Below are 15,826 nucleotides of genomic sequence, written 5' to 3' on the forward strand. Positions count from 1 at the left end.
CTGCTGTGGGCTTTTGTCCAGTGTGTCATTTTGAATATCTCATGGGTTTTTTTCCTGAAGGTTTAACTGAACATCATTTGTAACTTGTTCAAGATCTTTGAAATCTAGGGTTTCACAGACTTGAAATGTTATTTGTTATTAAATAGATGTTAGTGCAGTAGTAATGCTTGCACACCTAGAGCTTGTACAGTGTCCTAAATCAACTCACGCTCCTGCTCAAAAACAAAGCAGTGCTTATCGGCTGGACATTACTGTCAAGAGAGTTTCCTACACATGTGTGGTTTGATGAGTCTGCTACCTGCTGCCGTCAGTGGGATTGCTTTATTAGTGTGATTGATAGACAGATTGGTAACTGACTTGAATTCTGACTACTTTTATGGTGATTTTTGTCCCCTTAGCTTACTGTAGGAGATTATATTAGCAGGTCGGGAACGTTCTTTTTGAGGAAAGCAGCTCTCACTGCAGAGTATATATGTAAACGTGTGCTGAAATCTGCTCTCAAGCTTTTGCTGTGTTCAGGACCAAAAATAAACTCTAGCTTCTAGCATCCATCTTTCTCATATGACAACTTAGGAACCGCTTTTGGCCAAGTCATTACCTTCATGACAGCCTGCTTCCATCTGGAAAGCATGAGGAGGCAGCTGTCTTTCAGGCCAGTGCCAATGGCAAGAAGCCACGCAGCCAACAAGATGCTGGAGAAAGAGGAGGATGGTCTCTAGTAACTACGTCCTTCTCTGGTGGCAGTGATGCTGGGAGCATGGAGACTGGCCCTGCACAGGCTCTCACAGAGCTGTTTTCTTGTGTGTGGAAATAGGGGAGGCACAGCCCAAACTGTTCTGGCTGCTGCCTGGATTCAGAAAAGAGAAGATGTCAGAAACACTTTTTTGTGCAGCTGAGGTTGTTAAGCTGGGCTGTAACGCATAAACAGGCCAGATCCTCTTTCTTTGAAGTCAGTGGGAGCTTTGCCATTAATTAAATAACACTTGTTTTTAATTGGAATTGTTTTATTATTCCGTTCTAATAAATTTTCTAGTACTTAAAAGAAATCCGTCACCCTGTTGCTGGAGCAGGCGATGCTTTCTGACGATACAAGCAGGTTAGCCTTCAGGTGAAGTGTATTTTCCAGCTATGTCTTTTGCCTGCAAGACACGTGTCATGGCTTTGAAGTTGTGATAATCTGCTGTAAATATTTATTTTCCAGTAAATACACAGAAAATAAAAAAATTAAAAAGAGGAGGAGATGAACTGTTATGTTTTTCTTCTCTTGACCTCCGAGGTCACTTCAAAATGACAGAGAAGGACAATTGTTTAGAAGAGAATGCATTGAAATACAGTCACTGATAAACACTGCCTTTTAACTGGTTTACTCATTACCAGTTGTACCTCCAAGAAAGCTCTACGTGTGTTTACTAAGAAAGGCTTTACTCTCCTTTCATCACTGCCTTTGTCTCAGCCGAGTCGCCTCAATTCCTTTCTATTTGCAACCATGTAAAAAATGACATGTGGAAGAGTAGCTTCAAAGGCAAACTGGTCATTCATTGTTGAGAATACAAGTACCAGGACTTTTAAGATCCTTCAATGAAATGTAACGGGACAACTTCTTACCAAGCACTGCTTTGAAATCTGCTTCTTTCTGTGCTGATTCCTCAAAAATAGTGCTTTAGCTGGTTTATCAGCCAATGCTTTTGATGTCTGAGACATGGTGGACACCGTGTAAGTAACAGGGTTGTTCTGAGCAATCAGTTCTGCAAGTCTAATTCCAATTTTGTGTTTTTCCACAAAATTTCAGACTGCATTTTTGTGAAAACTGCTAGTGTCCCACGTGATTCAGGAAGTGGCCTTTTCCTGATGGAAAAAGGACAGTGTTTTTGCACAAACACAGATGCAATATTAAGCTTAGTTTGCACAAAGATAGACCACTACTATATTGAAAATATTTACACCTTAAAGGCAAAGGTGAAAGGTTAAAATTATCTGGAGAACATAGAACATCTACTTTTTTTAAAACGGAATGTAAAACTTTCAGAAATTTTTAGCTTCATTTGCAAGCCTTAAGCCAAATTACTCTGAAAATAGTGCCTGCGTTCTGCATGGATCAGATGTGATATGTCCAAACACCTATATCAGTTTGTTTTTTTGTCCTGGTGGTTAAGAGAAGATGCTCAAGCATCTAGACATCCTTTGCTAAGCTGCTAAAGTTCTGGGGTTTGTTGTGGATGTTGCATCACAGAAATCCCGATGTGGAGTTAGTTCCACCAAACATACCTTCAAAAAAATCTCCACAAAACAAATCCTGCCCTAGTCTCATAAAAATTTCTTGCCGCTGTTTTCCTCTGTCCATTGTTGTCACTGCAGGAGCAGCCTTAGACTCATCTGCTCCACTTCTGTGCTGCTGGCCCAGGAATCGAGATGGAGTGTCTTTGTGGGATCTTAGATTTCTAAGAAAAGATTAATGTGGCTTTAAATGAGTTTTATAGATTATTTTTACATTTCATAAATGTGAAGTCACCCTTGTGAATAAGACAGTTGGGGTTTTTTTTAATATACATTTGAAATGTATTTAGCAGCATGCTATTTTATCTACATATAAGCCTGGAATGGATAGTGCTGTTTCTGCAAGAAGGGCTGGGATCATCAGGATTTGATGCCAGGAGCACAGCTTATGAAATAAGGAAATCAGAACAACTAACAATTAAATCCAGATTTTCTGGAGAAGCATCCTTGTCTCTCAAACTCTTCTGTAAGAGCTGGATGCATTTTAAATGTGATGTTCAGCCCATAGGTTTTGTTGGAGCTTGTGTTGCCTCTCCATCCCAAGGATGCCTGCAGGTTTGTTTCACCCTCACTCGTACACCAGTTATTGCATGGCCAGCAGTGTGTATGTAACTTTTTCTACCTGGGGAGGAATAAGGGGGTAACTGCCCTCAGAGAGCAGAGGTGGCGGTCCCGAAGTGACCTTTTAAGCACAAGCACTAGGAAGAGTACTCCGGGAAGTGCTGGCCCTTCACTCCCTAAATGTCCTCCTTTCCTGGACAGAAACACATGTTCTTTGAGTGTATTCCCACCAGTAACTTATATAGAAACACAGAAAGCTGAAGAGCAAATGAAGTGCCTTTCTTCTAATTTGTCCCCAAGAGTTTTATTCCTTTAACCCAGGTGGACCATTTCTCATTAACTATACAGATAACGTTCAGACTGCAAGCAGCAAAACAAGAACCATGACCTGATAGTCAAAGACCTGCTTCTGCTAGTCTCAACACTAAAACGCTTCTGATTTTGATGGGAGCAGTGCCTGACTTGAACTGTTAAAGTACAGATTATCTTGGCGGTAGCTCTGATTCCGCAGAGCCTAAGCCCTGGAGAGAGTCATGCCTGCCATCTGGCCAGGCGTGGCAGGCGGCTGTGAAGTGCTTTGGTTTTCCCTCAACAAACATTCATTTCAGTAGAAAATGCCTGAGCTGTCAGGGAGGTCCCCATGCCCACTGTGTTTGCTGTGGCTGTTTTCTCCATCACAGAGTACCCTTCACACTGTCACCTGTCATGAGAAGGTGGTGGCTGTCCGGAAAAATCACACAGAATCGCTGGGAATGACTGTAGCAGGCGGAGCATCTCACCGGGAATGGGACTTGCCTATCCATGTGATAAGCGTTGAACCTGGAGGAGTTATCAGCAGAGATAGCAGGATAAAAACAGGTAAAAAGAGGGGATTTTGAAAGCCTGCTTTAATTCAAAAGCTTTCTTCGAAAAACAGATGGATAGTGAAAGAGATTCACACCCTGATATCTTCAGCCATCCCAAGTACCTTTGTACCCTGCATCCAGCAATGACACAGCTCCCCACTACCCCTGCCCTTCATCCCCTATGCTCAGCTTCAGCCCAGTCGCTGCCCAGACACTGGAGGAAAACCCTGAGTGTGAGGGAAGTGTAGGCACCCAAAAGTAGGGCAGAATAGATGCAGCCCAGTCAAGACCCACAAGCCTGGGTTGCAGCACCCGGCACCAGCACCCTTGGGAACCTTCCCTTTGCAGGAGCTATGGCTGCTCATCAAAACCTGTAAAGAACATGACAACAGGAGCAAACCAGCAGGTTTCCCCTTTCCTCCTGCTGGGAAATGAATGCCTCTCAGTGGGATTCTTTTTCAAAAAAATATTCATCATGAGACAGCATGGAAAATTCAGCCTAGTTAATTTGATAAAATTAGAACCAAATGAATACATGATGTTATAACAGCACCATAAATTCCCATGGTTTACAGCAGCCATTAGGCTGTTGTCTATCTCATCAGGACAGACCACAGGATGAGGTTAATGTTCATGTTGTGATGCCTGGACTGTTGATGAGTACAGTCGCTACCTGGAGGAGCATGCAGGACAAGCGAGGAAGGCACCCAGGGAAGCCCTGGTGTTGGAGTGAGCTGTGGAGGGTAGAAGAGCACTTGGCACCATGGCTGCTTGCATGACATTAATGATGTCTTTATCGTTCTCTCTGTAGTAACTGAGGTCATCTTTGCATTTTTCTCTGAAGCTTCTGTGCCTACCTTATAAATAAGATATACAGGAAGATGTTTTGGCTTGAGGCCATTCAAACAGGCATTAACTTTAAAATGATAATACGTTACTCCACACAGCAAACTTCACGAAGAGCCAACAGAAGCAGCAGTCCTCAGCTTAGGGAGCACTGAGAGAAAATCACCTTCAGGCTTTCAGGTTTCAAAGCTCAGGCTGACTACAAAAGTTGTCAGCTGGAAGTGGGCTTTGGAGACCTGAGCTAGCTTCAGGTGCCCATACCAAATCTTATTGATACAGCAGGACCCCCACTGTGCTGTTCTGTTCTGGATGCAGGCCGTGATATGCCAAGAAACCAGGACCAAAGCCTCTGTCCAGCCCAGTGATGCTCCTGTGTATGAGGATCTAGCCTCTTTCCTCATGCCTGTGGCATGTTTGCCAGCATACACTTCACATCCATGTTAAACAATAGGATTATCAAACAGCTCATCAGGCAGCAAGTTCTTGCCCACGGCTTTGACTTGCATATGGTGGTGGGGAGGGGATCCTGGAAACACTTGCAGAATCTTTTATCATCCATTTTATTGGTCTCAGGTGACATCCTCCTGAACGTGAATGGGATTGACCTGACGGGGGTCAGCCGAAGCGAGGCTGTCGCCCTGCTGAAAAACACCAACTCATCAGTGGTGCTCAAAGCCCTGGAGATGAGAGCATGCGAAGCCCAGGAGGAGTGGGGCTGCCTGCCACCCTGTGAGGCCATGCAGGTGACCTCTGAAAGCAGTGAGTGGTCACCTTCCTGGGTTATGTGGCTGGGCCTGCCACGGTAAGTCCACAGATTGCATCCTCTTGCTGGAGGGGAGTGGGAGGAAAGTTTTGTATTTTCTGGCAATTCTTTCTTTTGGCTTGATTCATTGCACTGACATCTTAATTAAATCCAGGCTCTGTCACAGACTTGACTCTAAATACCTCCCTGTTGTAAACGGGTATGTACACATGGAAAAATAGGCATGCAGATCCCCTTGCAAGGGAGGAAAGGATCCTGAATTGATCCAGTCTTGAAAACACGTCTGGCACTTAGAGAGGGAAAGGAAGGGCTCAGAGGGAGAGAGGAGCTTGCTGCACTGGGGTTGAGGCTTGACCACCCTGCAGAAGGCAGAGCTGCCCTTCCTGCAGCTCTCAAACTGCACAGCCCTTCTCCTTAGCCAAATCCAGCTGAATTGTTTGACTTTGCCCAGATGTTGCAAAGAGCGTGCAGTTGGCCAGTATTTCTGAATCACCTCTTTTAAACCCACCCCCGACTGAAAGAAGTACGTTTGTCATACACAGGAAGCAGCTGTGTTGTCATTTCAGTAAGGATAATAAAAAACCACATCACATGTCATTCTTTCAAACACACTTGGTGTGCAGGGTGTATACCTGCAGCTACACGATATTTTGTGAAGCATTAAATGGGGACATGTTGTCAATCTGTGAATATGGGGAGCTAGCATCACACAGCTGGAACTGGTGTTCAGTTTTAAGGAATGAAGAATTTAGCTTACAAGTTACTCTTGCCCATACTCCTAACAGTGTCTCTTTTATAGGAGGGCATGAAAAGATGGTCTGCAGAGCAGGTGGGCTTTTTCTCTAGGCACAGTTTCAAGACTCCATTTCTGTCTAACATAGCAGGTTAGCTGTTCTCCCTCCTCTTGGCTTACATCATCCTGAGGTCATTCATCTTGCAACAAGGTCTGCTGTGAGGGCCAGATGCATTTTGGGGCTTGGTCTGAGACTACTGACTGTGTAACATGTGCTGAAGCACCGTGAGAGCAGAAGGCAGGCTGTGTGTCTGTCTCCAAAAGATGAAAGCTTCTTCCTTCAGTGGAGAGAACTTTGCATTACTCCTGTGAAACAAAAGCAGTAAAAAACCAGTACATGGATGGCCCATAATCTGCTACCCCAAGCAATGGTAAATTTCGCATCCAGTCTCACTGCAGACAGGCAAGACCAGAGAGGTCCTCATTCCTTCTCTCCTCTTCTGTACCCCTGAGCTTGACCAGCAGCATGATGAAGGCACTGGAGCATGGGTAATGCTCCCAGCAGAGAGACAGCAAGCAGACTAGAGACCTTAAAGATGCTGCAATCTGCAATGCTGATTCTTGCTTTCAGTCACCACCCATTGCTAGATGAACTGAATCAAATGCACCCTGCCCATGCTTGCCCTAACCTCACCTTTGTTGAACTACAAAGGAAACTTGAACTGCCTGGTCATCATCTCCTTCTCACAGCTGCCTGAAGTCCCCATGTCCTCAGCAAGGTGACAGAGGTCAAGGATCGAGCCCCACAGTACTGCAGGCTTACACGCAGGGTTCACGTCAGTCAGTTCCACTTTGCAGTTTGGGAAGAAAAGGTGATTCTCCCATTTTAAAAGCAGTCTCTAAGTTCACTCTCCCCCCCCCACCCCCCCAAAGGCTCTGTGTGTGTGAAGACGTTCCCACCCCTTTGGTCTGAAGGAAAGTCAGCTCCAATGTCAGCAAGGCTGAAGACAGGAGTTCATTGTAACTCTATCCCCAGCTGCAACAGCATGCACAGAGCACAGTGCAGCCCTTCTCCTCCTTCCAGAAAAGTGGAGAATTGGTATGTTGAGCTGGTGCATCAGACTGAGACTGACACCAATTAGATATGACTGCAACAAAGGTGCACCCTTATTAGTAGCTGGTTGGTTGGTTGAGCTGAGTAGGGATGTGCAAGGATCAGGTTTGAGTGTACTCATTAGGTATTATCAGACCCTTCAGTCTTCCCCAGCACGATTGCGCTTACCCTCTTACTCTTGTACAGGGCGCGCGCTAGACACCTGGAAGTCCTGCACTCAGTTCTTTCACTAGAATGCAGATCCCATTAACTCATTTCAACTCCAGGCTGAGCACTTAACTTTTACCTACCTGGCTTTCAGTTTGCTTTTGGCAGGGATCTCAAGGTATTGCCACTAGTCTCACAATGTTTTCCAGACTGTTAGAGAAAATTCACTGTACAAATAGACATCTGACAGGTCAATCGTGGCAAAGGTGTCTGATGTGCAACTATAGTGAATCTTCACCATCATGCCCTTTCTTTAATTAAAACCATCTACCAGAGAGACCACTCTAAGATATGTTAGTCTAAGAATGTTTGGTACAGCTGAGGGAAAAACAGAAATTCAAAATCACAATTATGCAGGGTCATGCAAAGTACTCAGGCTGGATGGGGCACACCTACACAAGAAAAACTGAACAAATAGGAAAGGCAGTAAAACTGGTAAGCCAGGAACAGGCACAATTTTTTTTAAAAAGCCACTGGATGGTGATTTCTTTAAATTCTGTCAAAAAGGAGAACATGTGGCTCTAGACAAACCATGGGAATGAAGTGCAAGTATTTGTTCACAGCAAGCAAGGCAGGGAGCACAGCGACAGCCTGACATCACGACTTAAAGAGTGGGATGCTCAGGCTCAGGAAACTGAGAGGAGAAGAAGGTCTTCCCTTCTGTGTTCTAAAAACATGGAGTTTTTGATTAAAATCCTGTGAAGGATGGTCCCATAAAATGTGTTGAGTTGAGCTAAACACTCAAGGATGTCTACAGACCTTTGTCCATGACTGATGAATTAGAAAACAGGCTAACATCAACAATAGTTATATGATTAATAGTACCTTCCTCACTTTTGAGGCTGGTGTACTGCAAATGCCCAATTCTCCATACTAGCACAGAACTCGACCCTTTCCCAAGCACTGCATACGAGTTACAGAGGTGGGCACAGAGAATAGAGACAAATATTGAGAGTTCAGGAATTATACAATTTTTCTGGATCAGGTTAGTAGTAGCAGCAGAATTGGACATGTCATCTGACTCCTCACACTGAAGCCCAAAGCTTTGGAAAAGCCATCTTGCATAATTTTTTTGTGGATCTCACTTAAATTTCAGCCCTTTCCTTGTGAGATCTTAAATTTGGCTTTGGTCACTTTTATATGGCTTGATAATACACAAACAACTCCTCTGTTCTTTCTGTAGTACAATCCAAAATGTGGCAGTTATAAAACAGATGCACATGTGCATCTGACGCCTGTCAAAACTTGGCCTGCATGTAAGCGGAGGGGCTGCTGGGCGTTGGGAGGAAACAGTGATGCAGGACCTTAAGCACTCCCGCCCGAAGACTTGTTTCAGGGCAGCTAATTTAGTTGTTTGTTGTTGAGGAAGACAGGTCTCCTTTATTGTCGGAGTGAAATGTTGTTGTGAAGCATGCAAAAAAGGAAACAATGTGGAGCAGCAGATGAAAAGCATTTCCCCAGCCCCATCATGTTTCTTCTACTCTTGCTTGTTTTCTTGCTCTCCTTTCTTTGCTCTCCTCACATTTCCTTCCCCAGCTAGCACTTAAAGATACTTTATATATCATCCTGTCAAAACATTTACAAACACTTGTACTTCACAAGTGTGCTTTTCTTCATCTGGCAAGTAAGATGAGAGAGATGGGAGGTGGCCAAAGTCATTCTGCAAACCAGGGGTAGAAATGGACATGAAACACGGAATTAGGACAGAAACTCCCCCAAATTAACTCCATCATGGCTGTAGGGCTTTGATGGGAGCAATTCTCAGATATTACTCTACTCCACTGTCACTTGTCTACAGTAACAGGGGAGGGAGTCATGCTTTTCATACCTGTTACTGCTGCAGTCCCCCTGAAGTCCAGCTGGTTTTCATTCCCAGAGAATACTCACCCTTCACAAAAAGCAGCAGGGAACTGTACATTTAACTAATGTAAGACACTTTTATATTCCTCCTGCATCAGTGACTGATGCTCATTTGCAGTATTTCTTACCATAGGACCCTGCGTCTAGACGCTGTTTATCTTCAAATCTTGAATCTGAGGCAAGTTCACACATAAATTACTCCTTGTCCTCAGCTTTTGGAGTATTTACAGATAGAGGCAGATGACTGAGAGCCACTCTCTTCCAAGGCAGAAGACATTTCTTGGAGTGGTTGCAGTTTAGTGGGTTATGGCAGTTTGACTGGGTCAAAACACACAGTCTGGGGTTTTCTTTACTGCAGAAAAGTAATCTACTCAAACACACTAAGCATCTTCAGATGACACAAGTACGTATTTCATTTTCTCTCTGTGGTGCTTTCTAGCTTGTCTTTATTACTATATGACCCTAAACAGACCCAAATGAACTAATTCCCTTTGGGCTGCTCGTTGCTCAGGCAGAGTAGACACCTCTGCTGGGAACTAAACTGTTTGGAGCAAGCACTACTTGTGTTACCTGCAGCTCAGCTTTGTGCACCATGCCTCCCAGCATCCTCTTCACATTTCTGACAGCACCAGTTAATTGCTAATGGATGGTGCACTGCCACGTTTACACCCTCTATCCCATAGGATGCAGATAAGCAAACATCACTTCAAAGGTTTAAACACCAGCTAGCCACTCCTATTCTGTCAAGAGTCAATCTCTGGCTATGGCCAGTGTGATGGGTTCGAAGCAGCCTGCACCAAGCACCCACACAGCTCAATGCGTCCAGCAGGACGAGAGAAAATAGAAAGAATAAGAGCAAGAAAACTCATGGGTCAAAGGAAAGACAGGGAAATCACTCATCCGTTACAGCTGTGAGCAAAACTGAATTTAACTTGAAAGAGTTAATTACCAGTTTGGGTACTGGAAACCAAAGATAACAAACATGTAAACACTTTGGGGAAAACACTCTTTTCTCCCCCTCTTCCATACTCAGCTTCACTTCAGCACCTCTCCTACTGCCTTCCTGGTCTCCACTGACGCCTTGTCTCAGCAAGTTGCACCCCATCCTTTGGTGAGGCAAAGGTCAGCACAGGGGCTTGGGAGTCAGGACAGAGTAGCTGCTCTCTGCTGCTCCTTGCTTCCTACATGTTTTCCTCCACTCTCGCAGAGAAAACAATCCTAATGCTAGTATGCTGGTTTACTTAAATTTAGCATACAGTTTGACAGAAAATATCTATTTAAGCTTTCTGGACTGATGGAGACTGTAACTGATAACCTTACAGGCTGTATGTACAGAATGCACGTAAGCCTTGTTTGTCCTCACTGTTTTCTTCTCCTGTCTTTACCTGCTCAGCTGTTTCTTTCCTACAGTGTTAGGATTTAGCTGATCACCTTTCAATTTCAGCAATGCGAGCAGTGAGGATAGCACCAGGCAGCAGAGACGCCTGCTCCCCAAAATCAACACTAGGTAACAGCACTAGGGGCTGAATCCTGGCATTGCTTGGTCATGACCTTGATAAGTACCATCAAACATCGAGGGTTTAAGTGATTTTACACATCGAAGAAGTCCACAGATGGTAAAGTAATAATGCCTGGCTGCTGAGGAAAGAAGCAAATGTCACCTGTTTCTTACATTAGCAGCCAGTGAATTCCTGTGCAAATATTATATACCTACCATCCTGGCAGCAGGTGAATATTTGTAGGTCCCGGGGGACTGATCTAGCATTACTATAAAATCCTGCTGTGAAATGCAGCAAAAGCATTATTTGACAAATAAAATTTTTAAAAAGCTAGACATTTTGGTCTTTAAGATAAGAGTTATTTATACTTCTACAGAATAAGTGTCAGCTGTTTCTTAGAAACCTTAAGAGTCTCTGAATAGAGCTTGTAACAGTTGCTTGCTGTAAACCAGCCTATAATTTCAGATTTGGAATAGAAAAAGGGTTTTAAGGCTCTTCAATAATTTCTGGGTAAACCGATAATTATGAGTGGGTTAAGTACTAAGGACAGAAATTTCTTTTGCTCCGTAACTAATGACACTATTTTTTTTTCCTGGCTCTTAAAAAAAAAAAAAAAGCAGGTATTGAAATCAATGCACTCAGAGTAATAGGCACAGTGTATGAGTCTAATAACCCTACTACACATTTTCCCCCATTCCGTGTTTCATCTAAGCTTTGACTCATCATAACTTACAGCTTCATAAAATACATTCAAAAGACAAAGGTGGAGAAGCAGATTTCAGCTCTCTTACCATAAAAATCTTGTGTTAATCATTATTAGTGAGGACAAGCTATCTTCTTGGCAGCAGTCTCAGGACTCCAAAGCACTAACTGATGTGGAGGCATCTCTCACCTTCCATGCTGTGACTTACTGTATTATTTGATAAAAACTCAGGGTCCTGTCTTCCACTGAAACTCTTCGTTGTGTTACCTCTCTGATTTTTGAAATTATGGCTCATTTCATTGGCCTTGGAATTGTTTAGCTTTGATATGCACCAGAGTATTAAATGTCTGACCACCTCTGACGCAGTTAATCACACACAGGTTCTTACCTAGAAGATAAAACAAGTCACTGGACTGTATGAGGTAGGTGAAATACAGTTCCTGGAATGATGGTTTACAAGTATTAAATCCAGTCTCAGTTAAGTGTTTTTCTTTCAATTGCAACTAGATCATTTGCATAAATTATTACCCTATTTAAAAAACAACATATTTAATATTTTAACCCCAGGATTACCCATTAATTTTACTTCCAGGACAACTGGTTGTGGAAATCAGCACTACAAGAACAGAAGGGAAGCGTAGCTGTCTAATACAGTGGGACTTCAGTGCAATTTTGCATCTTCAAAATAGCCTATCGGTGTATGAAAAGGCAGATTCATCATTAATGATTTGTCTGAATCTGAAGTTAACCACAAGACATTTAATTAGACTGGTTTGTTTCAGGTATTTGTACAGCTGCAAAGAAATCGTATTACGAAGAAATACATCTGGAAGTCTTGGCTTCAGCATCGTAGGAGGTTATGAAGAAAATACTGGGAACAAACCATTCTTTATCAAATCCATTGTTGGGGGAACACCAGCATATAATGATGGCAGAATTAGGTAATGATAATTATCTAATGAAAAGTAACATTTAAGTCTCTCATCTCATTCATTTTTGTAAGTTCTTTTAAAACAAGTTTTTATGAAGAGAGTGTAGGGACAAAAAAAAAAAAAGGACTCATTGACACAGAACTAACTCTGGCAGATCTGGAAATACGACATATGTATCCTGAATACTTGACTTCACAGTAGAATGTTTTCAGAAGTCTAGCAATTACTAGTATGTGACTAAGTAAAAAGGTAAGTCAGTTGTCTCTGAGATAGAACAAAGCATGCCAGCGCAGAGCAGATCTCCTACATCCCCAGCTCAAAAAAAAGCCCAACCAACAAAAACCCTTCCCTGAAAACACCAATACAATTTATGAGAGCAAATCCAGAATTATGGAGCAAACTTAAATGAAATAGTCTTAAAACAGTTTGTTCAAAACACGTATCATTCCCATCTGAAAGAACTATATCCTATTTTCTTTCAAATATGTCTAATTAATTATAAAGTCGTAAGATAAAAAAAGTGGTATTTTCACCTGCTTTATTCCCTTATCCATGAACAGTAGATACATAAGTAACTACTACAGAGAAGAAATAGTAATATTCACATTTCTACCCCTTCCTCCCAGCTTAAGGACATTATTTGGCATTTGTGAACGTTGAAGATAAGAAGTCACCTTGTTTAATTGTTCTCTCATATCTACCTTTGTTTTTTCAGATGCGGTGACATCCTCCTTGCTGTCAATGGCAGGAACACATCAGGAATGATGCATGCCTGCTTGGCAAGGATGCTCAAAGAACTGAAAGGAAAAATTACTCTCACAATTGTGTCTTGGCCTGGCACTTTTTTATAAAACAAGTCTTCATGGAGAGTAAGACAATAATTTAACACATAAAAAGAAAAGAACATCAGTCTTTGCTTTTTGGGGGATCAAGTATGTGTTTCTAACGAAAAGGTTTGTGAAATTTCAACCTGCGTGTCAAGAAAAGTCAAGTTTAGGCAAAGCAGAGACACCTGTCAGAAAACCACTTGAGGGACTTAAGCTATAGACTTAAGTCTTTCCTCCCCCGTGTTCTTAAGGTTTTTTTGTTGGTTGTTTTTTTTTTTTTTATATATGTATATATTTAAAGCATTATAATAATAATGAAATTTAAGGAGCAGCAGCTTCTGCTCACCCACTTTATTTTGATTTATAAAATAAATCCTTGAATAACTTATGGAAAATTTTCTTGCAATTTTTCTAGTTGCAAAAATCAGGTGAAGGTTTTTATCCAACACAGTAATAGCACTTTGATTATGTGTACCTTTCCATGGTCAGCATGAAGCTGGTATTTTCAAGACTTTCAAGTACTGTTTGTTAGTCTGTAAAACTGTGAATTAAATTTCTAAAATAATTAAAAGTAACTGTAACTGTGTACTTGTACAGACATTATTTTCATCCAAAACCAAACGACCTAGTTTCTCCAGTGTGTTTTGATTCCTCCTACTAAATCTAGGATTTTTATATAGAATGATTGTTTATAGGGAAGCACACTGCATCCTACTAATACATCAAGTAAGTCTTCCGAAGAGCACCCTGACAGTGCAGTACAATTTTTGCAGGACTGCCATGCCAGTCACACTTGATACTGTTCTGGATGGAGTAAATCTGAAAGTGATGATGGTCTTCTATTTTTCTTAAAATACTTCTTTGCCTTTCTCTGCAAAATACCTACATTCCACAGTCTTATTTTTTTCCTCACAAGCTAGCAGTGGCAAGAGGATATGTTTGTTAATCTCTATCATGTTAAGGACAGCTGTTCCCCTAGAACAAAGACTAAAATGAACTTTCTCTTAAGCCACTGAAAAGCAGCAGGGATGATTATCCAGCTTAACTCACCCTTATGCACCCGCACGAACCATACATAATTGCCAAGAGTATGATCACCACACTCAGTGTTCCCTCAGACTACGAGTCATCACCATCTTTCCCAGTTTCCCCGATTTTTATTTTTTGTTTCACCTTAGTACAAGGTTCTTGAAGAGTCTGCAATTCCTGCCTGTCCCTGTAGTAAAGGATGACCTTTTCAAATGTGAGCTCCAAAAGCTATACTAAACCCACACTGTTCCAGATGTTCGTATATAATAAAATGAAAGCACGCTGTGTCTGAAGTAAAGAATGACCTTCCCACTGGCTTATGAAAAGAGGAGACAATTTAATACAAAGAACTTAAGCCCTATGTATATTGTAAGAACATAAGCCTCTAGCTGTAAGATGTTTTCTCACTGTTTAAGACAAAGTCAGTCCAGGAATCTTAACATGAAAAATTCATCCTTTTATTTTCAAAAAAACCAAAGTAACCTTTGATTTCAAACTAACAGAACAAGATTAAGAACAAATTATTTTAATACCCAGAAAAATAACAAGATTTATAGTAATCTATTTCTGGCACTAATATATATGCAAGTAGGCAAAAATCACACAAGCCTATTCCACAGGGGCAGCTTCAGTGTTTTCCTGTTCAGGTGCAGGTTCACCACTAGCTTCTTTTCCTTCTTTGCTTCTTTTGGATTTTTTGTGTTTGTGTCTTCTGTGGCTGTCCCCTTCTTCACTGTCGTGACGACGTCTGCTGTTACTAGAAAGAGAAAAAAATATACCTCAAATAATTGCATGACACTTCAGGCCCCATTTAATTACAGAGTACCAAAAAGCCAGCCTTTGCATACATATTCGAAAACCGGCAACTGCTCCCATTCCGACCCATATAGTATTTGAATGTCAGCACCAAACTGAATTTTTCATGGAATGGTTTGTACATCCACTCACTCTGCACATTTTGGGAAACTGGAATGACTTTTAACATTTGTAACCCACATTCTAATAGCAATACTTTTAATAATGCCATGTCCCTGTTGGCATCCCTTAATGGTTTAACATTCTTATTGACCCTGCTCCCTAGACCGAACCTTTATTTCTAACTTAAAGACTAAATTGAACAATTTCTATCAAATGACCATCATGGTTATTTCACTTGCTTAAGAATCATTGTTGAGCTCTTACGTTAATGATGCTGAACATCAGCGTCACTGCACCTCTTTCTGATCCACCATTTTTACACTTCTTTCCCCAAATTCATAATTTCTGTTCACTAGCTAAGACTGTCGCATACATCATTCAATATGAAGTTACCCGGAGCCGACATGGTTTTTTGTCTGTCTACATTTTAAATGGCAGACTTGTTCCAACGAGTACATCTAAGCGTTTACAGTCTTTCCACAAAACTCCAATTTGTTTGGAGTTCTTTTAAAAGTTTATTTTTTTTTTAAACCGGTCAAGTCTTTCCTAGCCTACTTAAAAAAATAAAATTAAAAAAAAAAAAAAAAAAAAATCAAACCTTCGAGATGACTTGTGCCTAGTCTCTTCTTTCTCTCTGTGTCTCCTGTCTCTGTGTCGGTCTTCTTTCTCCCTACTTGTTCTATGGCGGGCCTAGGCCCTTTTTTCATACGCTCTT

The 15,826-nt window shown here is 41.8% G+C and overlaps 2 protein-coding genes across 2 annotated transcripts in view; one reads left to right on the forward strand and one right to left on the reverse strand.

Moving 5' to 3' along the window:
- Positions 1–3,515: 3,515 nt before the first annotated feature.
- On the forward strand, positions 3,516–13,749 carry LOC104492398 (E3 ubiquitin-protein ligase LNX-like; the record flags this gene model as incomplete). The annotated part of the gene is made up of 4 exons (XM_010134956.1): positions 3,516–3,693; positions 5,100–5,328; positions 12,188–12,346; positions 13,053–13,749. Coding segments are annotated over 4 exons (702 nt in total), but the record flags the coding sequence as incomplete, so codon positions are not given.
- Positions 13,750–14,802: 1,053 nt separating this feature from the next.
- The window catches only part of FIP1L1 (factor interacting with PAPOLA and CPSF1), a gene marked incomplete at its 5' end in the record, with an annotated part of 43,261 nt that continues 42,237 nt past the window's right edge, over positions 14,803–15,826 (reverse strand). Inside the window, 2 exons of the mRNA XM_010134957.1 lie at positions 14,803–14,950; positions 15,710–15,799. Of these exons, the coding sequence (XP_010133259.1) occupies positions 14,803–14,950; positions 15,710–15,799 (238 nt within the window). The remainder of the gene's footprint in view (positions 14,951–15,709; positions 15,800–15,826) is intronic.

The sequence above is a fragment of the Buceros rhinoceros genome, unplaced genomic scaffold, assembly GCF_000710305.1.
Source record: "Buceros rhinoceros silvestris isolate BGI_N320 unplaced genomic scaffold, ASM71030v1 scaffold7694, whole genome shotgun sequence".
Taxonomy (NCBI): domain Eukaryota; kingdom Metazoa; phylum Chordata; class Aves; order Bucerotiformes; family Bucerotidae; genus Buceros; species Buceros rhinoceros.